At 36.1% G+C, this 16,858-nt stretch overlaps 1 protein-coding gene across 13 annotated transcripts in view; it reads left to right on the top strand.

Moving 5' to 3' along the window:
* DMD (dystrophin) overlaps window positions 1-16,858 on the top strand; it is a 1,276,803-nt gene that overhangs the window by 971,933 nt on the left and 288,012 nt on the right. For all 13 annotated transcript variants that reach the window (XM_080377714.1, XM_080377711.1, XM_080377709.1 and 10 more), the window contains one exon: window positions 1,850-1,967. In XM_080377714.1, coding sequence (XP_080233840.1) covers window positions 1,850-1,967 — 118 coding nt within the window. The remainder of the gene's footprint in view (window positions 1-1,849; window positions 1,968-16,858) is intronic.

Genomic DNA, 16,858 nt, shown 5'->3' on the forward strand with positions numbered 1-16,858 from the left:
ATGCAGTCCATTTTGGCAATACATATAATGCAGATGTTAGGCTGCAATGGGACTGCTTTTTCTATTGTGAAATTCATGTCACTCATTAACTGGTCTTCCTAGAAAATAGAGTTTTGAAGGCACAGAAATCTCTAGAGGTAGTACTTGCATCAGTAGATTTTATTTCTTTTTCTTGAGTGCTTTCACTAAAGAGGGACTTCTAACGAGAAATTTGTTCCTCGCTTAATTATGCAAGCTGCCACTTTAACCACATGTCTCTGTATGCAAGCCAATCAGTATGCAAGTGAAAAAATACCATCCAGACTTTTGGGTATGAGTTGAGAGAGCCAGTTATAATAGATTTTCAAAGAACTCCTGATACAGAAGTTAAAGGCAAGAATTCTGCAGGGTGTAGCTGAAGAGCTTGTAACTGAACAAAAATGAAACTGTGGAGCTTTTAGATTACTTTTGACAGTACGTGCTGTAGTTACTGGAATTGATATCCTCATGCTCTTTTGTTAATATCATTGGACAGAAGATGATATAAGGCCTTTACCTGGTGAAATCATGTAGCTCTAATCTCAGGTTGGAGGGCCAATTTAAGATCAGGCTCTGCAGGTCTTTTCCACCTAGTACAGTCAGTGAATAACAGCTTGTTAAATTAAAGTATGATTATTTAGAATAAAAGCATTTGGGGATGAGGGAAGACTTTAAAGACAATTAAATACTCAAGATACATAGTGAGCCAGGTGAGCATGCTAGCAGATTATCTAGCATTGTCTACATAGAAAGCCTGAAAAATAAAAATCCTCCATTGACCTTTGGTGCCAGCTTAATATCTGATATACTGTACCTACTAGGTATCTGTCAGCATACTTTTCCGTTCAGGTGATTCAAAATTGTAGTCAGAAAAAAAATAATATCCTCATAATTTGGTAATAAATATTGTTACTTCTAACTCGTAAGACTGGGAAATCTAATGAGCATCTTTTCTGGAAGCTACATGGTAGGGATTTGAAGTTGCTAGATTTGGTCAATGTCTTTTAAACACGTGCTTGGATGCTTCTTACCTGGGAAATCATTGAGCTGATGCCTTGTTTGCTCTTCAGTAATCCTTAAAAATCATTTAAACTAATATATGCATAAATCTTATATGCTTTACTTTCAAACATTTCCATTATCTCTCAAGCTATGTTGTTGTAGTTTTTATTTCCTCTTAAAGACCATAAGTCATGGGTTTTAAGCTCGTCTTTTTCTCTAAAACTTTAGATCCACTTCTTTCTAGTCAGATTGCGTGGCCTTTCTGTATCCATTTGACTAATATATAAATTATTGTGAGTTTAATTACCTTTCTACTAGGCAAGATGTCAGGACAGAAAAAGAAGTATTAACAGTCTTACATTGGCCTTAACCCCACAGATAGTAATTAAACAGTCTTAAAATATTAAGAAAAAAACATTACTTATTAAATTTCATGAGTTACTAGGAAAATTCTGCCTAATCTGGTAAGAATGTGAGCCCCTGTATCTTTTAAAAATATATAATGTAAAATCTAAAAGAATATAGATGAATACTATCCTTCTATAGCTTTATAGAGGAAAATAGCTTAACCTTGCATAATTTGATGGGTTAAAAAAATTGTCATTTTATACGTATTTTTACAAGTATTTTTACAAGTTATACTTGGATTTTTTATGTTAAGAATAACAACATTATTTGGAAGGTCTAGACCAAATTATTCATATTATTTGAAATAGCAGTCTTTCAGCTTTAGGTCAAGCTGGCACAAAGAAAAGTCTCTATGCATGGTCTTCTCAACAGCTCTACATGCTTTTTTCTTTGTTTTATTTTTGTACTTGTGTGTAACTAGGCAATACTACAGGATCTGGAGCAAAGACGTCCCCAGCTGGATGAACTAATAACTGCAGCACAAAATCTAAAAAACAAGACAAGCAATCAAGAGGCCAGAACAATAATTACTGACCGCAGTAAGTGGTGATTCTGCTATCATATGATGTTTCAGCAAATATGGAAAATCTTGTAATACTTGATGAGCATAGCATTTTTCAGACACTTTATGTCTTTGCCATGAGGGAGAGTTCCATCAGGAGAGAGTTCTCACAGATTTTCCAAATTGCATATAGAAGAAATGTAAGTGAAAGTCATTGATCATATATTTCACATTTTTCACCTTAATTTCATATTGCTTGTCTTTATAGGGGAAGCATATTGTAGAAAATCTGGTGTATGATCACTATAGATAAAGAAATACATTTATTCTTAAACAAGGTGGAAAAGAAGAAATCACAGAGTGCAGCCATAGGCTTGTAAGATGTTTTCAATTCCATCCCTCATAGTACAGCCACAGCCTCTTTCATCTCCTCTCAGTTGATGCACAAGTCTGACAATGCTCTGTATTAGTCTGTAGTAGTTCTTCAGTTCTGGTTTCCCTTTCCAGAATTAACCAACTAGCTGTGTCTAAGGTGGAAAAATTAGTAAATTACACTTTAGAATTCTACTGAAGACTTAGTCTTGTCACTTCCTTATGCTCTTCACTATAGATAAAACACACTGTCAAGGTCATGTTATAAAAGCAGGCCTTTGTGGTGGCCTTTTATATATCTTCAGTTATTGAGTACTCAGGACTGAAAACTACAAAAAAATAACTTCTTATGGTCCTAGAGGTCTCCTGTAGTGCTTAGAGAAGACCCAAGCCAAATGGTTTGCATGTGGACACAGTCAATTCACTTTATGTGGATACAAACTGTTCCGTACATCTTGGCCTGGAAACCAGGGATTGTTCCCTGAAACTGATGACTCTGAAGGTGTACATAGGTTAAACTTGCTTATCCCAATAAATAAAAGTAGATGTGTATTTATTTATTTATTACCTCCTTTTTTATTATTATTTCATCAGGTATAGTACTTTCCATAATAAGCTAAAATCACATTGCATGTTTGAACTGTATTGTAGTTAGTAGCACAAACAGATATTATTTAGACTACATCCTATGTAAAATCATATTGTTTAATTGTTATTCTCTTCCTGGCCTTGAAACATATTACTAAGACACAGAAAAACTATTTGTTTTATTTGAAGTTTGAGAAGAAATGGTAGTGCTTATATATTACTTAAGCTCCTGTTCCTGTTTGACATGCAAATTAATTTTGGAACTATGTACTTAGTTGAATTCAGATTAAGTGTGTACATATACCTTAACTTTACAGTGCTTATTCAAAGCCAACATATGTAGTAATCCTACTGGTATTTTCTAGTATGTTTTCATTTTTAATTCTGAAAAGAGTCTTCTGAAGATAAGAGTTGTAGACTTTATGTGAAATGCAAGTATAATTCTTATCTGCCCTCATGTGAATTGTATGCATGACTAAATTTTGTTCTGTTGGAAAACTGCACTTCACTTTAAGTGAAATTGCCTTCTAAGAGAGATTAAATGCTTCTTTCTCATAAAGTAAAAAAAAAAAAGGAAAGCAAGCTATCAGACTGTAAATCATGAATGAGTATGTGGTAACCCAACTATATTACAGCTTGCATCTATGGCTAGCAGTATAGTGAATATATTTTATGAGATGATTTCTTAGTTTTTATCTTTAAGAATTCCCAAAATGATTAGTTGGTTTTGAACTTAAGGTATACAAGATTAGTTTTTGCTGTGATTTAGCATTAATTTTCTATGTTAATACTTTCAATATCCTTGTCTGCAGAAGTGCAACTTATGATGCAGTAGATAGAGGTCATGTTCCTTCATGTTCTTTCAAGTACATCTTGTTGTAGTGTAGCATTTTCTAACATCATCCTGTTGTTAACAATGACATAGTTTTAAAGTAAACAGAATATTTATTGTCAGAAATACACAGGGTCTGTGTTTCTGCACTTGGGGGAGATAAAGTATGATCAGGGCCATTTTTGATCCAGTCTTCTGAGGCAGCAAACTAGATTTATTGAGTTTTTTTCATGCTTAGTTAGTTTGTATTTATGCAGTTGTAGGTTGTACTAAACACTATTCAAGAAGTATTTATTGCTTTTGAATTTTAAGGAGATCATGATATTTCCAGGGGAAAAAAAATAATGCTAGAACTTTACAAAGTGACACATAAGGTTTTTCTGAATATATGCCAAATGTGGCATACTGTCATCTAAAGTACTTCCTAACTACCATTGTTCTTTTGATTTTTAGTGGCATAATTCCCACCACCACCCCACCACCCCCCGTATGTTGCATGAAGAAGATGGAGATTTCTCTGGTTAGATTTAGGCCTGGTAAACACCTGTATAGACAGGATACACTTGTTCTGGCTGCAGCTACTGTAGGGGTAGTTCACCCCTCCCTTCACAGTGCTATACTGTCCTGAACATAGGAAGACTCTTCCTATCCCCAGCACAGCTGGCGTGCTCTAACTGCGTGCTGTTTAACACAGCTACTCTGAAGTTTGCTGTGCTGTACAGTGCTCTCACCTAGTGCAGTTTTGCCTTGCAGTCCAGCACATACTGAGCCCAGCCTACTGCACCAGCGTGTTGTCCCCAAGTCTATCCCCAGGAATCATGCTCGCAGCGAGAGCTGAACCCTGGACCAGAGAACCTGCTCTAGCTGCTAAGGGTGCGCTTTCCCCACAGCCCTAGAGAGCATCCCCTCCATTATACTTGGACTTTGCACCAGAATACTGCTACAAGTCCTCCCTGCCTACCTCACCCACAGACTCTTTCCAATGTCCTGTGATTTTTTTCCCCTCTTCATGAATACAAATAGGTTGCCATGGTTATGTCTTAGAAGTTATAAGTATTCATTCATTCTATGCAGTTTCATGACCTGAGCATCAGCATGGTGTCGTTCATGCTCCTCTGCAGCAGCTGTGTACCAATCTCACATGAAGCCTTCCATAATGTCACACTACCAGGTGCCAAATGCTTCGGAGCCCATCCTGAAGGAAAGGGAGCGCAGGGCTGTGCTGCACTGGTCTGTCACGTAGGAGCTGATAGACTTGACTACACCTAGTGCGCTGCCTCTCCCCAGGCTGCAGCATGGGATCTCACACTCTCAGAAGTAAAAAGCTGAAAAGAGGAGCTAATTCGTACAGATATGTTGTTCATTGCCTTTTGCTATTAAGGTGCTAGTAAAAAAACCCAACACAATCATCTGGCCAATATCACTGAACAAATATATTCTAAGTCCTAAATGAGACTCGTAGCTACTCTACAAGACAGCTACTCGTCATACATTCTTGGTCACAGGATGTGTCAGCGTGCCATCAACTGGAATTAAAACCCTGAAGGTTCTGACTTCTGCACTAACAGTAGGAACTCATAAGTCATTCTGCTTGCAGAAATATGTATATTATGCTCATTAAAGTCTAACTTTGAATTATATTCAGGAATCATTAGTGCCTTTTTTAAGATTTTAGGAAATAAAAACAGAAATTAAAAATAAGCTCATACAATTGAATTATTTCATTTGAAACTTTTTTCCCCCCCCTTACTTCATTACCTGTGTGAAATTACAGGAGTTATACTACATATAAAGAACTCTGCTCTATAAAGTAAAACTTGCGTTACATTTACACAATGTTATATTTAAATCTCTGTTTATTCCACGTAAATCATAGTTTGCTTACAACTTATACATTAGAGAATACATAAGTATAACAATTACTTTTAGAGGAAAACTTGCGGGGAAAAGCAAGATTCCTCTCTGCTCTTTGAATGCCCTTGATAAAGCATTCTATTCTGACTGAACCATATGCTGCACAGTAATGTTTTTCTCTACATAATGCATCACAGCTCCAAAACACTTTGCTTTACTGCTGATGAAAATGTTGTTTCTTTAAATGGAATGAATTTATAAGGAACTTTGAATACAATATAGTAATTAAACTTTGAAAATTCCTTTTATTTTTCATCAGTTCCTATGTATAGAATACATAAAGCCACTAACAAGTCAATATAGAAATATACTGAGAGATAATAAAACCAAATTTGCAGTCTTAGAATTAGAAATACCAAAGTAATTACAAAGGCTATGTCAGGTCTTGCTGGATCCTGTAAATGTAAGAAACTTTAAACAGCAGGCCTTCTTACTGCTGTGTTCACACACATGCAAACGATAACAGTAGTTAACCTTTCTGCAGTTTTACTTTGCTAGTAATTTACATCCCAATCTTGTAATGTTGTTTCTGGCTGTGTAAGTGATAGAGGAGGTATGAAAATGAATGTTTATAGAACTCTATGAAGAAATAATCTCTTAGTGACCAAAGAATCTCCCTTTCAAGATTATAAGAAGGCAAAGTAACACACATCTTTCTTCAGCGATTGTGTGAAATGTACTGAACTCTCAAAATATCACTTGAGAGGTTAATTAAGTTTGATTACATTAAATACATAAATAATAGCAATAGATATAAGTATTTCAATGACAACTATTTTGATTAAGAATTAAACATTGGGACCAAATGATTCCTTCTGATATTTTATTTTGCAGTTTTTAAGTCCACCAATGTATGAATAATTTATAGAAGATATCTTCAGAAGACTTATTTTGGTTTTGTGGTTTGTTTTTAGTTTGTTTGGGGGTCTTCTTGGAGAAAAAAAAATGCTATGTTATAATTGGTTGTTAGGAGAGCTCTGCTTGAATCTGAATCTGAAAGAGTCTGAGTGTCTCTGTGCCACTCCATAAAAATGCCTTTATTGAATAGATTGCTGTATTTGACAGTTTTATGGCAAAATCATCAACTTGTCATCACTTCCATGACAAAGTATATAGCAACTCCATAGTGAATTACAGCTGTACTGTTCTCAACATCTTAATAAAATAGCCGTCTCCATTGTACTGCCATCAATGTGGTTTTCTCTTAGTCCTATTGAACACAAATACAGAGTTTACCGCTTGAAAAAAGTAATTCATACAATCTGGAATTTGTTATCCAGTAGTAAAACTCCTTGTTTCCAGGACTGTAAAAGAAAAATGTAAGAAAATTGTACTTGTATACAGTTTTCCCAGTTATCTTGCTAGTATTTTCAAGCTGAATTATTGCATAAACCCCAGTATTCTATTGTCTGGATTCCATGTGTTTCAAGAACTTCTCAAGAACCTGAGTTATAGCTTTCCTGTGCCATAAAGATGTAAAGTTTATTAATCACCTTGATGTACCTCTTTACAGCTGAAACCTTGGTTTTCCTATGACAACTCTGTGCCGTGGAAATGTAGGAAGGTATAAACCATTTGTAGTTAAAGAAACATCAATAACAAGATAAAACTAGAGTTCTGAAAGGTATAGCATGTTACTGAGTACCTCATTTGAAACCAGTTCCTTGGAACAGATTTGCTGCTGCAGGATTTGTAAGAAAGTTATGGGACATTGTAAGAAGGAATAAGAAGTTATTTTGGAATGCTTCCCCTTTATGAATGGGAAATACCATGCCCCAGAAATGTCTGAATGATTGGGGAATTACAGGCTATATATACTAGAAACATATGGCTCAGTGGACAAAGGGCAAGATCTAAGCTGCCTACTTAAGGTGTCATAGTGCTCCCAAAAAGGCAGTGAGACTGCAAGGTGACCTTCTTTCATTTCTGTTGATATTCATGAGTAAAAGTGGCACAGATTTTTCGGTAGCCCCAGAGCTGCTAAGTGTGTTAAGTGATATCATTGTTGGTGGCTTGCTCACTTACCTTCTCAATCCCGTGAAGAGAATTAGATAATTGTGTTGTGTGGTAATTCAGGTGGAATGTAGCTGGCTACTTCTAAACCAGGTACTTCTAGATAAATAAGAACGTTCTCCTAAGATTTATGTTCCTAGAAATCAGTCTGTGGTGTATTGGATAGAGGCACTTAATTTTGCCCAAATCATTAGTGTTTATAAAATTTTGTCGTCTAGCTTCCCAAAAGGCTAGGACAGCAGAATGGCTTGACCAAATCCCTCATCAGGAAAACATGATGTGTACTCTCAGCTAATTGTGATCTTGCGAACTGCAAAGATAGAATACAGTGAGAAGTGTAAGGCTGTGCTGCAAGGAGAGTCTTTTCAGAAAGAGTGATAGGAAATAAAGCCTTTTAAAATACCTTTAAATAATTTCAACTAGGTCCAGAAAGGTAAAATCAAACAACCAAACAACAAAACAACCAACACACCCTGAATGAGGAAAGCATGGTTTGGTAGAAGGATGGTTCAAACTAACAGGTTGCACATTTTTGTATGATGTAGCCATGGGTATGTGAAGTTAACTGGTTGAAAAATTTTGGACATACTATCACTTGGCAGAAGGAGAACAAACTTCCTACTTTAGCCTAGGGAAGGACTTGGTATGGCTTTGTGGGACAGCTGGTGTCTGAATCTGCTTTGCGTCTTTTTATAACCTCTGTTGGTCAACAGAGTTGATCAGTCAGGATACAGACAAAAAAATTCTTCTGATTTATAGTACCAAGAAAATTCAAGCCTATTTAAGATTCTCAGGATACCTTCTGTATCTTAAATGATTAGAGAAGTGTTAACATAATTTTTTGAAACATTTACCTGACTAAAACTGCCAAGAATTTCCATTTCTTCAGGAAAGCAAGCGCTGAGTTATTTAGAGTTTTCAAGTATCTAATGTGAGGTTTCCTATTTATAGTGTTATAGCAATAAATCTGGTTTTATTTACATTGGATTGCAAAATTGGATCCAATCTCATTTTACAAAAGATAATTAACACGTATATAAAACATTTTAAAATCTGAAAATAATAAATGCTGAAGAGGTTTGACTTACATCTTGTCAGTGGTAGAAGAATGTTCCATTGACTTGTGTGTAGTGGCCAGATAATCAGAAACATTTTTTTTTTTCTCTTTGAGTGATACCAGATATATGCAGTCAATTTTTTATGTTAAAGGACTAGTGTTAATAATTTGCCATTAAAAATATTTATACCACTTATACCATACTTGTGGTTCACCTCCTTTGCAAGTAAATATCCAAAATTATTAGGTTCCAAAAGTGAAAAAAGGGCTAAACCACTGCCCATTATGTATAACTGTATCAATATTCTATATTTTAAGAATTATTTTTCAATGTTAAAGAAATATTTTTATTAAGCAATTTTTATTCCTTATCTACTGGTGAAATATTATTACAGTGTTTATATAATGTCCATTTGGTCAATCAATAAAGTTACTGCCTAACCTTAAAATCTGTGATTGTGTAGCTGGTCAAAATCATGGATTTTTAAATTTGATTTGATTTTATTTTTTATATAGGAATTTTCCATTTTTTTGCAAAATACTAGCACCACTTCATATGTTTGTAGTCTGATAGTTTCAAAAGTATTGCATCATATGGTTTGGGTGCATTCCCTTTTTTCTTTAAGGGAGTTATAAAGCTCAATTCTTAACAAAAACATCCCATTTACCCCCAAAAAGCCTAATTATCATCCTAGTATTCTCTCTCTTTATATAGAGTTTCAATATTTTTAGATAATAACTTTAATTACTAATTTTATTTTAATTGAAGTTTTAAATGTAGATGTTCAGTCACCTTATACAAGCACCAAAAAATTACTTTTTTTAAAAAATATTAAATTGCATGGATTTTAGCCATCTTTTTCTTTTTAATATTTGCTGGGATTTACTTTTTGCAGGCATTCTCTTTGTGAACGTTGACATTGCAATTCTGACATTCTTTATTAGTGGACTTGATATATCTGAATATATCTTTTGTCAGAATGGATTAAACAGTAATTTTAATTTGGATTTTGCATTTGTTTTTAGATTTGGGCAAGATGACAGAATTTAATGGATGGTTAGCACTTTCGGGAATTGTGAGATTTTCATACGTGTTTCATCTGGTAGAAAATCCCTAAAGTACAGAAGTTGCCAGGAACCGTTCCAGGAGGAACAACCCCCCCATGCACCAGCACAGGCTGGGGGCTGACCTGCTGGATGGAAGGCAGCTCTGTGGAGGACTTGGGAGTCCTGCTGGACAGCAAGTTGCCCATGAGCCAGCAGTGTGCCCTGGTGGCCAAGGTGGCCAATGGGATCCTGGGGTGCATTAGGAGGAGCACGGCCAGCAGGTCGAAGGAGATGATCCTGCCCTCTGCTCTGCCCTGGTGAGGCTCCATCTGGAGTGCTGTGTCCAGTGCTGGGCTCCCCAGTTCAAGAGAGACAGGGAACTGCTGGAGAGGGTCCAGGGGAGGGCTGCAAAGGTGATGAGGGGCCTGGGGCATCTCCCTCTGGTGGAAAGGCTGGGAGAGCTGGGCCCGATTAGCCTGCAGAAGAGAAGGCTGTGGGAGGAGCTCACTGGCTCTGAAGTGATCCCACGTGATCCTGAAGATCACGAGGACTCCTAGAGCTCTTTTCATCTGCCTTCCTGTGTTTCCTCCATTTTCTCTCTTTCCCTGTCCCCCATATGGAAAATGCTGCTTTACATTAATCTGTGTAACTGATTTCTGTGTTGCCTTTTCCCTTGTTCTGTTTGCACCATGTCATTGTACTCGTCTTTCACTCTGGCTATGCCCTCCTGCTTCCCCCCCTCTTGCCCTCTTGCTAGGACTTGTTGGAAATTGCTGTCACAGCTCAGACCAGGGTTCTGTCTGTAGTAGGTGATGCAGTAGCGCTGTATCGGATTTAGAGATGGTTACACAGGCCTAATCAGAAGTGTTGTTGGTGTTCTCACGGCATTGTACAGAAAGTCTCCCATTACTTTTGTGATTGTAATGTGTGAGATCTGGGGAAAAAGATAGCCTAATAGTAGTCTTTATTTTTAGATGTTAACTACTGCTCTTAGACTTGTTCTTATCAGCTTCTCAGATACCATTTGAGATATTTCGGAATTCTTAAGTTTAATAAACCTCCAGCTGCTTGCAGCAGCAGAAATGGAGCAGGTCTGTGCTTCCCACTATCTGTTTTCTGCTTGGAAACACTGCTTGTTCTTCCAGCACTGCACACCAGAAACATCTCAGAGAGAACCAAGAGGGATGTTGCTGTTAGCGTTGAAGGTGCTGTGCTCTGATAACTACCCACACAGGGTGACTTTTGTCAGTGAGAAGTCACAGATTGCTTTGAATGTGATGGAAATGCTTTGTCCTTGGAGACAAAGTTGGGGAACAAGCTGGAACAGGACCTGGAACCCAAAAGATAATATAAACACTTCAAGTAGAGGTAAATTTAGTTGCATCTGTAATTTTAATCGGCAAAAGAAAAGGCAATATAAGGGTAACAAAAAGTGCCAGGATATCAAGAGAAACCCTCATATGTGTGATGGTAAGTAGAGAGGGACTGCTTGCAAAGAATGAGGCAGCCTACTGGTAAGGTGGTCTATCACAACAAAGCAAGCAGGATTTTTTTTTTATTCCTTCTTTGCAAATATATGATTGCATCTGAGGAATACCTGCCATTCTCCATTTTTCTTCCTAATGGGAATCCCATGACAAATAAGCACTAAGTTACTCCTTATGCCCATGGTCAAGTTTTTTTTTGCCTTTCAGGATCAATGAAAATACAGTAAGAGCAAACTTGTATCATCACAGGTGTGAATGACCTCTATTTAATGTCTTGATCTGCTACAGACTTCATAATTCCAGAAAAGTCTTTCAATTTCATATGGTTAATTCTTTACCTAGATAAGGTGGGATAATATATCTTATCCACCAGCCTTTGTCTGCCATATGTGTTCAGAAGACTAGTTTCTTTGCTGTTTTCTTTCAATGTGACATACCTGTCTTTCACTGTTCTCAACAGTGTTTCAGGGCAGTGCTGTATTAGAAATAGTAGAATGCACAGAACGTTGGAAATTTGACTAGAAGCAGAAATGTATTTTTATCTGTGATGATACAAACAGAAGAGCTATGCTAGCTGTGTTGAGACAAATTAGTCAAAATGAAAATAAATGGCAATAACGAAAAAGAAATTGCTCAGAAATAGTTTTCAGAACGTTACCAAATTACTTGTCCACTGACATTTCATCCAGAGTTTGATGGGCAACATTTAATGTCCACAGTTATTTTGAAAACTGTGTCAGAACAGTATATATTCGTCTATACCAGACCATAATTTTCTGCAGTAATTACAGAACAAACAGGAAACAAAGGTCCTTCTCTGCAGAGATTACGAGCTAAATTTAGATGCCACATAAGCACCGATATCAGGCAAATGCATGTTTTGGTTTACATTGTGTCCCACCTCTTTTTCTAAAAATGAATGCAATACAGAAAGAACATATATTGGAACCTGCAGTTCTCAGACAATCTAGTTAAGCATGCTGCAGTGTGTTTCGCCTATGGATTTTACTTCGGCAATCCTCAATATAAATTTCTCATGGGTTTAGTTTTGCTTGAATTGGGACTAAACCAGTAACAAAAGGAGTGTTTTGCACAGCCCAGATCTCCTTTGCTGAGTAAATACTGGCTTAACCTGTGTGAGAGAGGTCCTAAGACTTTGGGGGGTGGTTGCACAAGCTGGTGGTTTCATTTTGTTATATACCAAATCATCATTATAGTGACTCATGAAACACTATAGATAATTTAAATAATTTAATTTTATTACTGTTTTCAGGATAATAAGCATATGAAAAGGGCGGCTCTGATGCTTTTCAATCTATGTTTAGTGGATAGTAATGCTCATATGTTTGTCAGCTTTTGTCATGCCAAAAAGGGAGGGAAAGGGAAATAGCATAAAGGTTCTGGAGATTGGATACTCATATTTCATCTTTTTATCAGCAGGTCTATTATGTGATAGGTGAGAAAATGACGTATCAGTGAACCCCCTAGCTGAGTAACAGCAAAGGAGAATAGATGTTGAACAGTCTTATACATGATTAGAAAGTGGTGGCATCTGGGCTTGGTAGAACTTAGAACCTGAAACAGAATATTTAGAAAAGCTTTTATTTCATTATATTTTAACTGGATGGGAACCTGAGTACAGTAGAAGATACACCTATGCCATGGAAGTTTTGCCTAAAAGTGTTGGGCTGTGTTTATGTCTTCTTTATCTTTTTAAGTGTAGAAATAAGTGCAATATTTCAGATGAAGAGATATAATAATTTTGCAGAATATTACTTACATTTCCACTATTATTATTAGTCTTTCTGAATGTTTGCACTTTTGATACATGGCTCTCTTCACTGCAGCATTATAGGATGGCAACAGTACTGGTTTAATTTGTTTATTGGATATTTTTTCTTTGCTCCATTTTATGTATTTCCTTGCAATCAAAATGTTGAGCTCTATAGTAAAATATAGCATAGAATAGAACAGCCTCTTTCAGCTGGAATGGACCTACAATGATCCATCTAGTCACAACTGTCTGGCCACTTCGTGACTGACCAAGCTAAATCATGTTGTTAAGGGCATTGTCCAAAAGCCTCTTAAACACTGACAGGCATGAGGCATCAACCATGTCCCTAGAAAACCTGTTCCAGTGTTTGTGTACCCTCTCGGTAAAGGAGTGTTTCTGATGTCAAGTCTAAACCTATGCAGGTCAAAATTTGCTGAGTTCAGCCATATCAGAATAGTGTTTTTGAAGTGTGTTGGTTTGTCTAAAGTTGATTAAGTATAATCCATTTGGTGCGTCATGAGTCTCATGGATGTTATGATCTGTGTTTGAGTACCAAAGAGAACATGGACAAAGCAGCATAGATGTCTGATTAAAACAAAACAAAACACCCCAAAACAAACCCAACCCCTTCTTAAACCAAAACCACAGTAAAAGACAAGTTATCATGTCTTTTCCTTTTTTCAAGATTGGTGTAATATATCTTTTTTCTTTTAGTAGTCAGCTAAAATATTGCACTAAGGTGACAAATACATTGGGGGTTTTTTGGGTTTGTTCTGTTTTTTGTTTCTTAGCTTTTTAAAATTTCTGTATCTCCAGTTATGATGAAACAGATACATATGTATGTAATGCCAGGCTCCATAGCTTGGGACCCATTTCATGTGACTTTGAGAACTAGACATATAATTTTTTTTTTTTTTAAAGTAATATTTTTTTCCCTATATGCACTTATACTTGCAAAGCTACACTCCTTTAGTAGTTCAGGTATCAGCATTTTTATGATAAGCCCTTCATTTTCTAATCAGTGCTTAGTTAAAAATAATAAATTTGTAGTAGTATAGCTACACAGAGAATGGTCAAAACGAATGATTTGGAAATTTCAGAAGAAACATTTTTTCTACAATGCATGATACTTCCTGAATTGACTCTGTTGGGTATTTACTTGGAAGTGTATAAGGTCATTTTTAGTGTGAAATTTAACTATTTCTTTCCTTTTCATATCAACAAGGCCCCAATACTACTTGGCCACATAAGTAGAGTGCTCATTAAAAAAAGAAAAAAAAAATCCATAAAAGCATACTGTAAGAGATGTGCAGTCTTTTTATCAGGGCCCACAGTGACAGGACAAGGGGCAATAATTTTAAACTGCAGTAGGGTAGATTTTGATTAGATAGAAAGAAAAAATTCTTTATGATGAGGGTGATGAGAGACTGGAACAGGTCACCCAGAGAGGTTGTGAATGCCCCATCATTGGAAGTGTCAAGATCAGATTGGACCTCCCTGCCCATGGCAGGGAGGTTGGACTAGGTGATCTTTAAGGTCTCTTCCAACTCAAAGCATTCTGTGATTATGAAATTGGTAATCTGCAAATAAAACACCTTTATACAGTTTTCTGTTTCTGTTATAAAGAAACAAATTATTTAAGTTAATTCAGTTCAGATATAAAATCCCCAAAACTTATGCTTAAAGTCGATCATAAAAATATTTTTAAAAGAAACAAATTTTGTATTCTTTGCTTTGAAATCAGTTCTCACTCATTTGGAATTTATCTTTGCTTTCAAAGGCAAAAATAAAAGTAAAAGCTACAAAGTTCAGGTTTGGCCTACTGTATTTTTTTCTGCTGCATGTGTGATTTTTTTATGGTTTATCCATTGAGGTAACCTAAGTATTGCTGCCAGCACTCCGCTTTCTGTGACTGTTTGTGTAGGTGAGTGAATGAAGCTCTAGAGTCACCTCCCAGCTGAGCTCCAGGGAGAGGCACATGCTGTGGTGGCACAGGAGTTGAATCACTGTGCAAATTTGGCATTGTCAAAAGAGGCAAAGCAAAAGATTCACAACAGCCTGTGCTCATAATTCCGAGTCATGGAATACCCTGGAGAGCAATTGTAGCCCAGCAGTTGGTCTCAAAGTTAAGACCAACAAATGGGAACGGCTGTGTTGCTTACTGACCATTTTACAAAGTGTGGCAGTTTACCCTTGCTGATGCAGCTTAATTAGTACGTACTACAGTGGTAAGGATTTGGACTTGGAGAGTTAAAGAAAACAGAAGCTTAGGCGTTAGACGATGTTATTTTGACAGCTCATATAATATTTAATGTCAAATAACAGAAGGAAGAGATTTGCTGTTTATCCATTGTAAAATGAATCACAGCCAGTTGCAGTCTTTGAATTTTGAATTTATGGCTTCTGTGAGGTTTGAAGGTTCTCCTGAGGAAATTATTTTGCTTCTTGAAGAAGAAAATAGAAACATAAACAGTATGCAAAACTTTGCTTCAGTAACTTGGAGCCTGATATTGACACATTTGCAGAATTCCAAAGTCTATTCTAATTTTCTAGATATTTTGGTACTCTTAAGATCTCCCACAGTCTTGCCTATACATTTAGAGCTGGATCTATTCAATCAAAACCAAAGGAGATCAATGAACAGATTAACAAATGCATATACATTTGAAAAGCAAGTCTCAGCCTAAACTCAGTAGGAGCTAGTGGGCTGATGACATTAAAAATATGCAGTGTAAACATGAATGTATGATGGAAACACAAAGTTATGTGGTAATAAGAATTATGAAATTCATTGCCTGTATACTTCATTAGGTAGGTAATGAGTTTCACATATTTCGGGACTTAAACTGCTAGACCTACCATTATGTTTTTGCATCAGTAAGTACAGAAGTCTATGAAAGCATTAGTATATGAAAGCTGATGTACTTTAATAATGCTATTAACGTTCTTGTTTATGTTCAGAGAAAGTAGAAAATCATTTCACTAATTCATTTAATGTCCCATTTTGAAATACAAGCACAGACAAGTCATATTCCTTCTGAAAAAAAAAAAAAAAATCTAAAGTATTTTGTAGGTAGGTAGATTATTACAAAAGCTATAATCCATGAATAGAAATTAGATTCATAATTATAAATTATGTTCCTTCTGATGCCTTAAATAACCAAAATCCTAGGAAAAATGTTAATGCCATTTGAACAAAGATACTGAAATACTGAAATACCGAAATACCTAGGCACTTTTAATTAATCCTCACATTCCTAAGAAAAGACATAAATTAATGATTTTTTCCTATTAAGTTCTTTGAAAACTTTTTACTAAATTTAAAACTGAAACAATTGAATTACTTACATAGTCACTCATCTAGTTATTCAGGTTAGTCCTGATCCTGTGGCTTATGTTTCGGTGCCTTCCTTCAATCTAAGTATTGTTTCTAAATCTAATGTAAGTCTTCGTAATTATATGACGGATATTTAAGCAAGTAGCTAAATTCAGTAATGCAGTAGTTATTTTCTACATACAACAAAGGAAAATTAATAAAACAAACATTTTGAAAGATTATTAAATCGTTCCAGCAAGGGAACCATCTGTTTCTTCAGTTAGTACAACGTTACTACAAAGTTGTATTTTAGTATCATCCATATATGGGAGTCTTTGCAGAAGAAAAAAAAATCCATTAACTTCTGGTGGCTTGTCCATATGCATCCTGCTCCTGGGGTCATGGAAGGGTCACTGCTGACTCTGCATCCTGCCTGAGCAGTGGGACCAGCGGTCCATTTTTCCAGAAATGTCCTGCTCCACTTCTTAAGGCTCTGATGGCAATAGAGAGGTATCAGAAGTTCATTCC

The sequence above is a fragment of the Falco punctatus genome, assembly GCF_963210335.1.
Source record: "Falco punctatus genome assembly, chromosome: 2".
Classification (NCBI taxonomy): Eukaryota; Metazoa; Chordata; class Aves; order Falconiformes; family Falconidae; genus Falco; species Falco punctatus.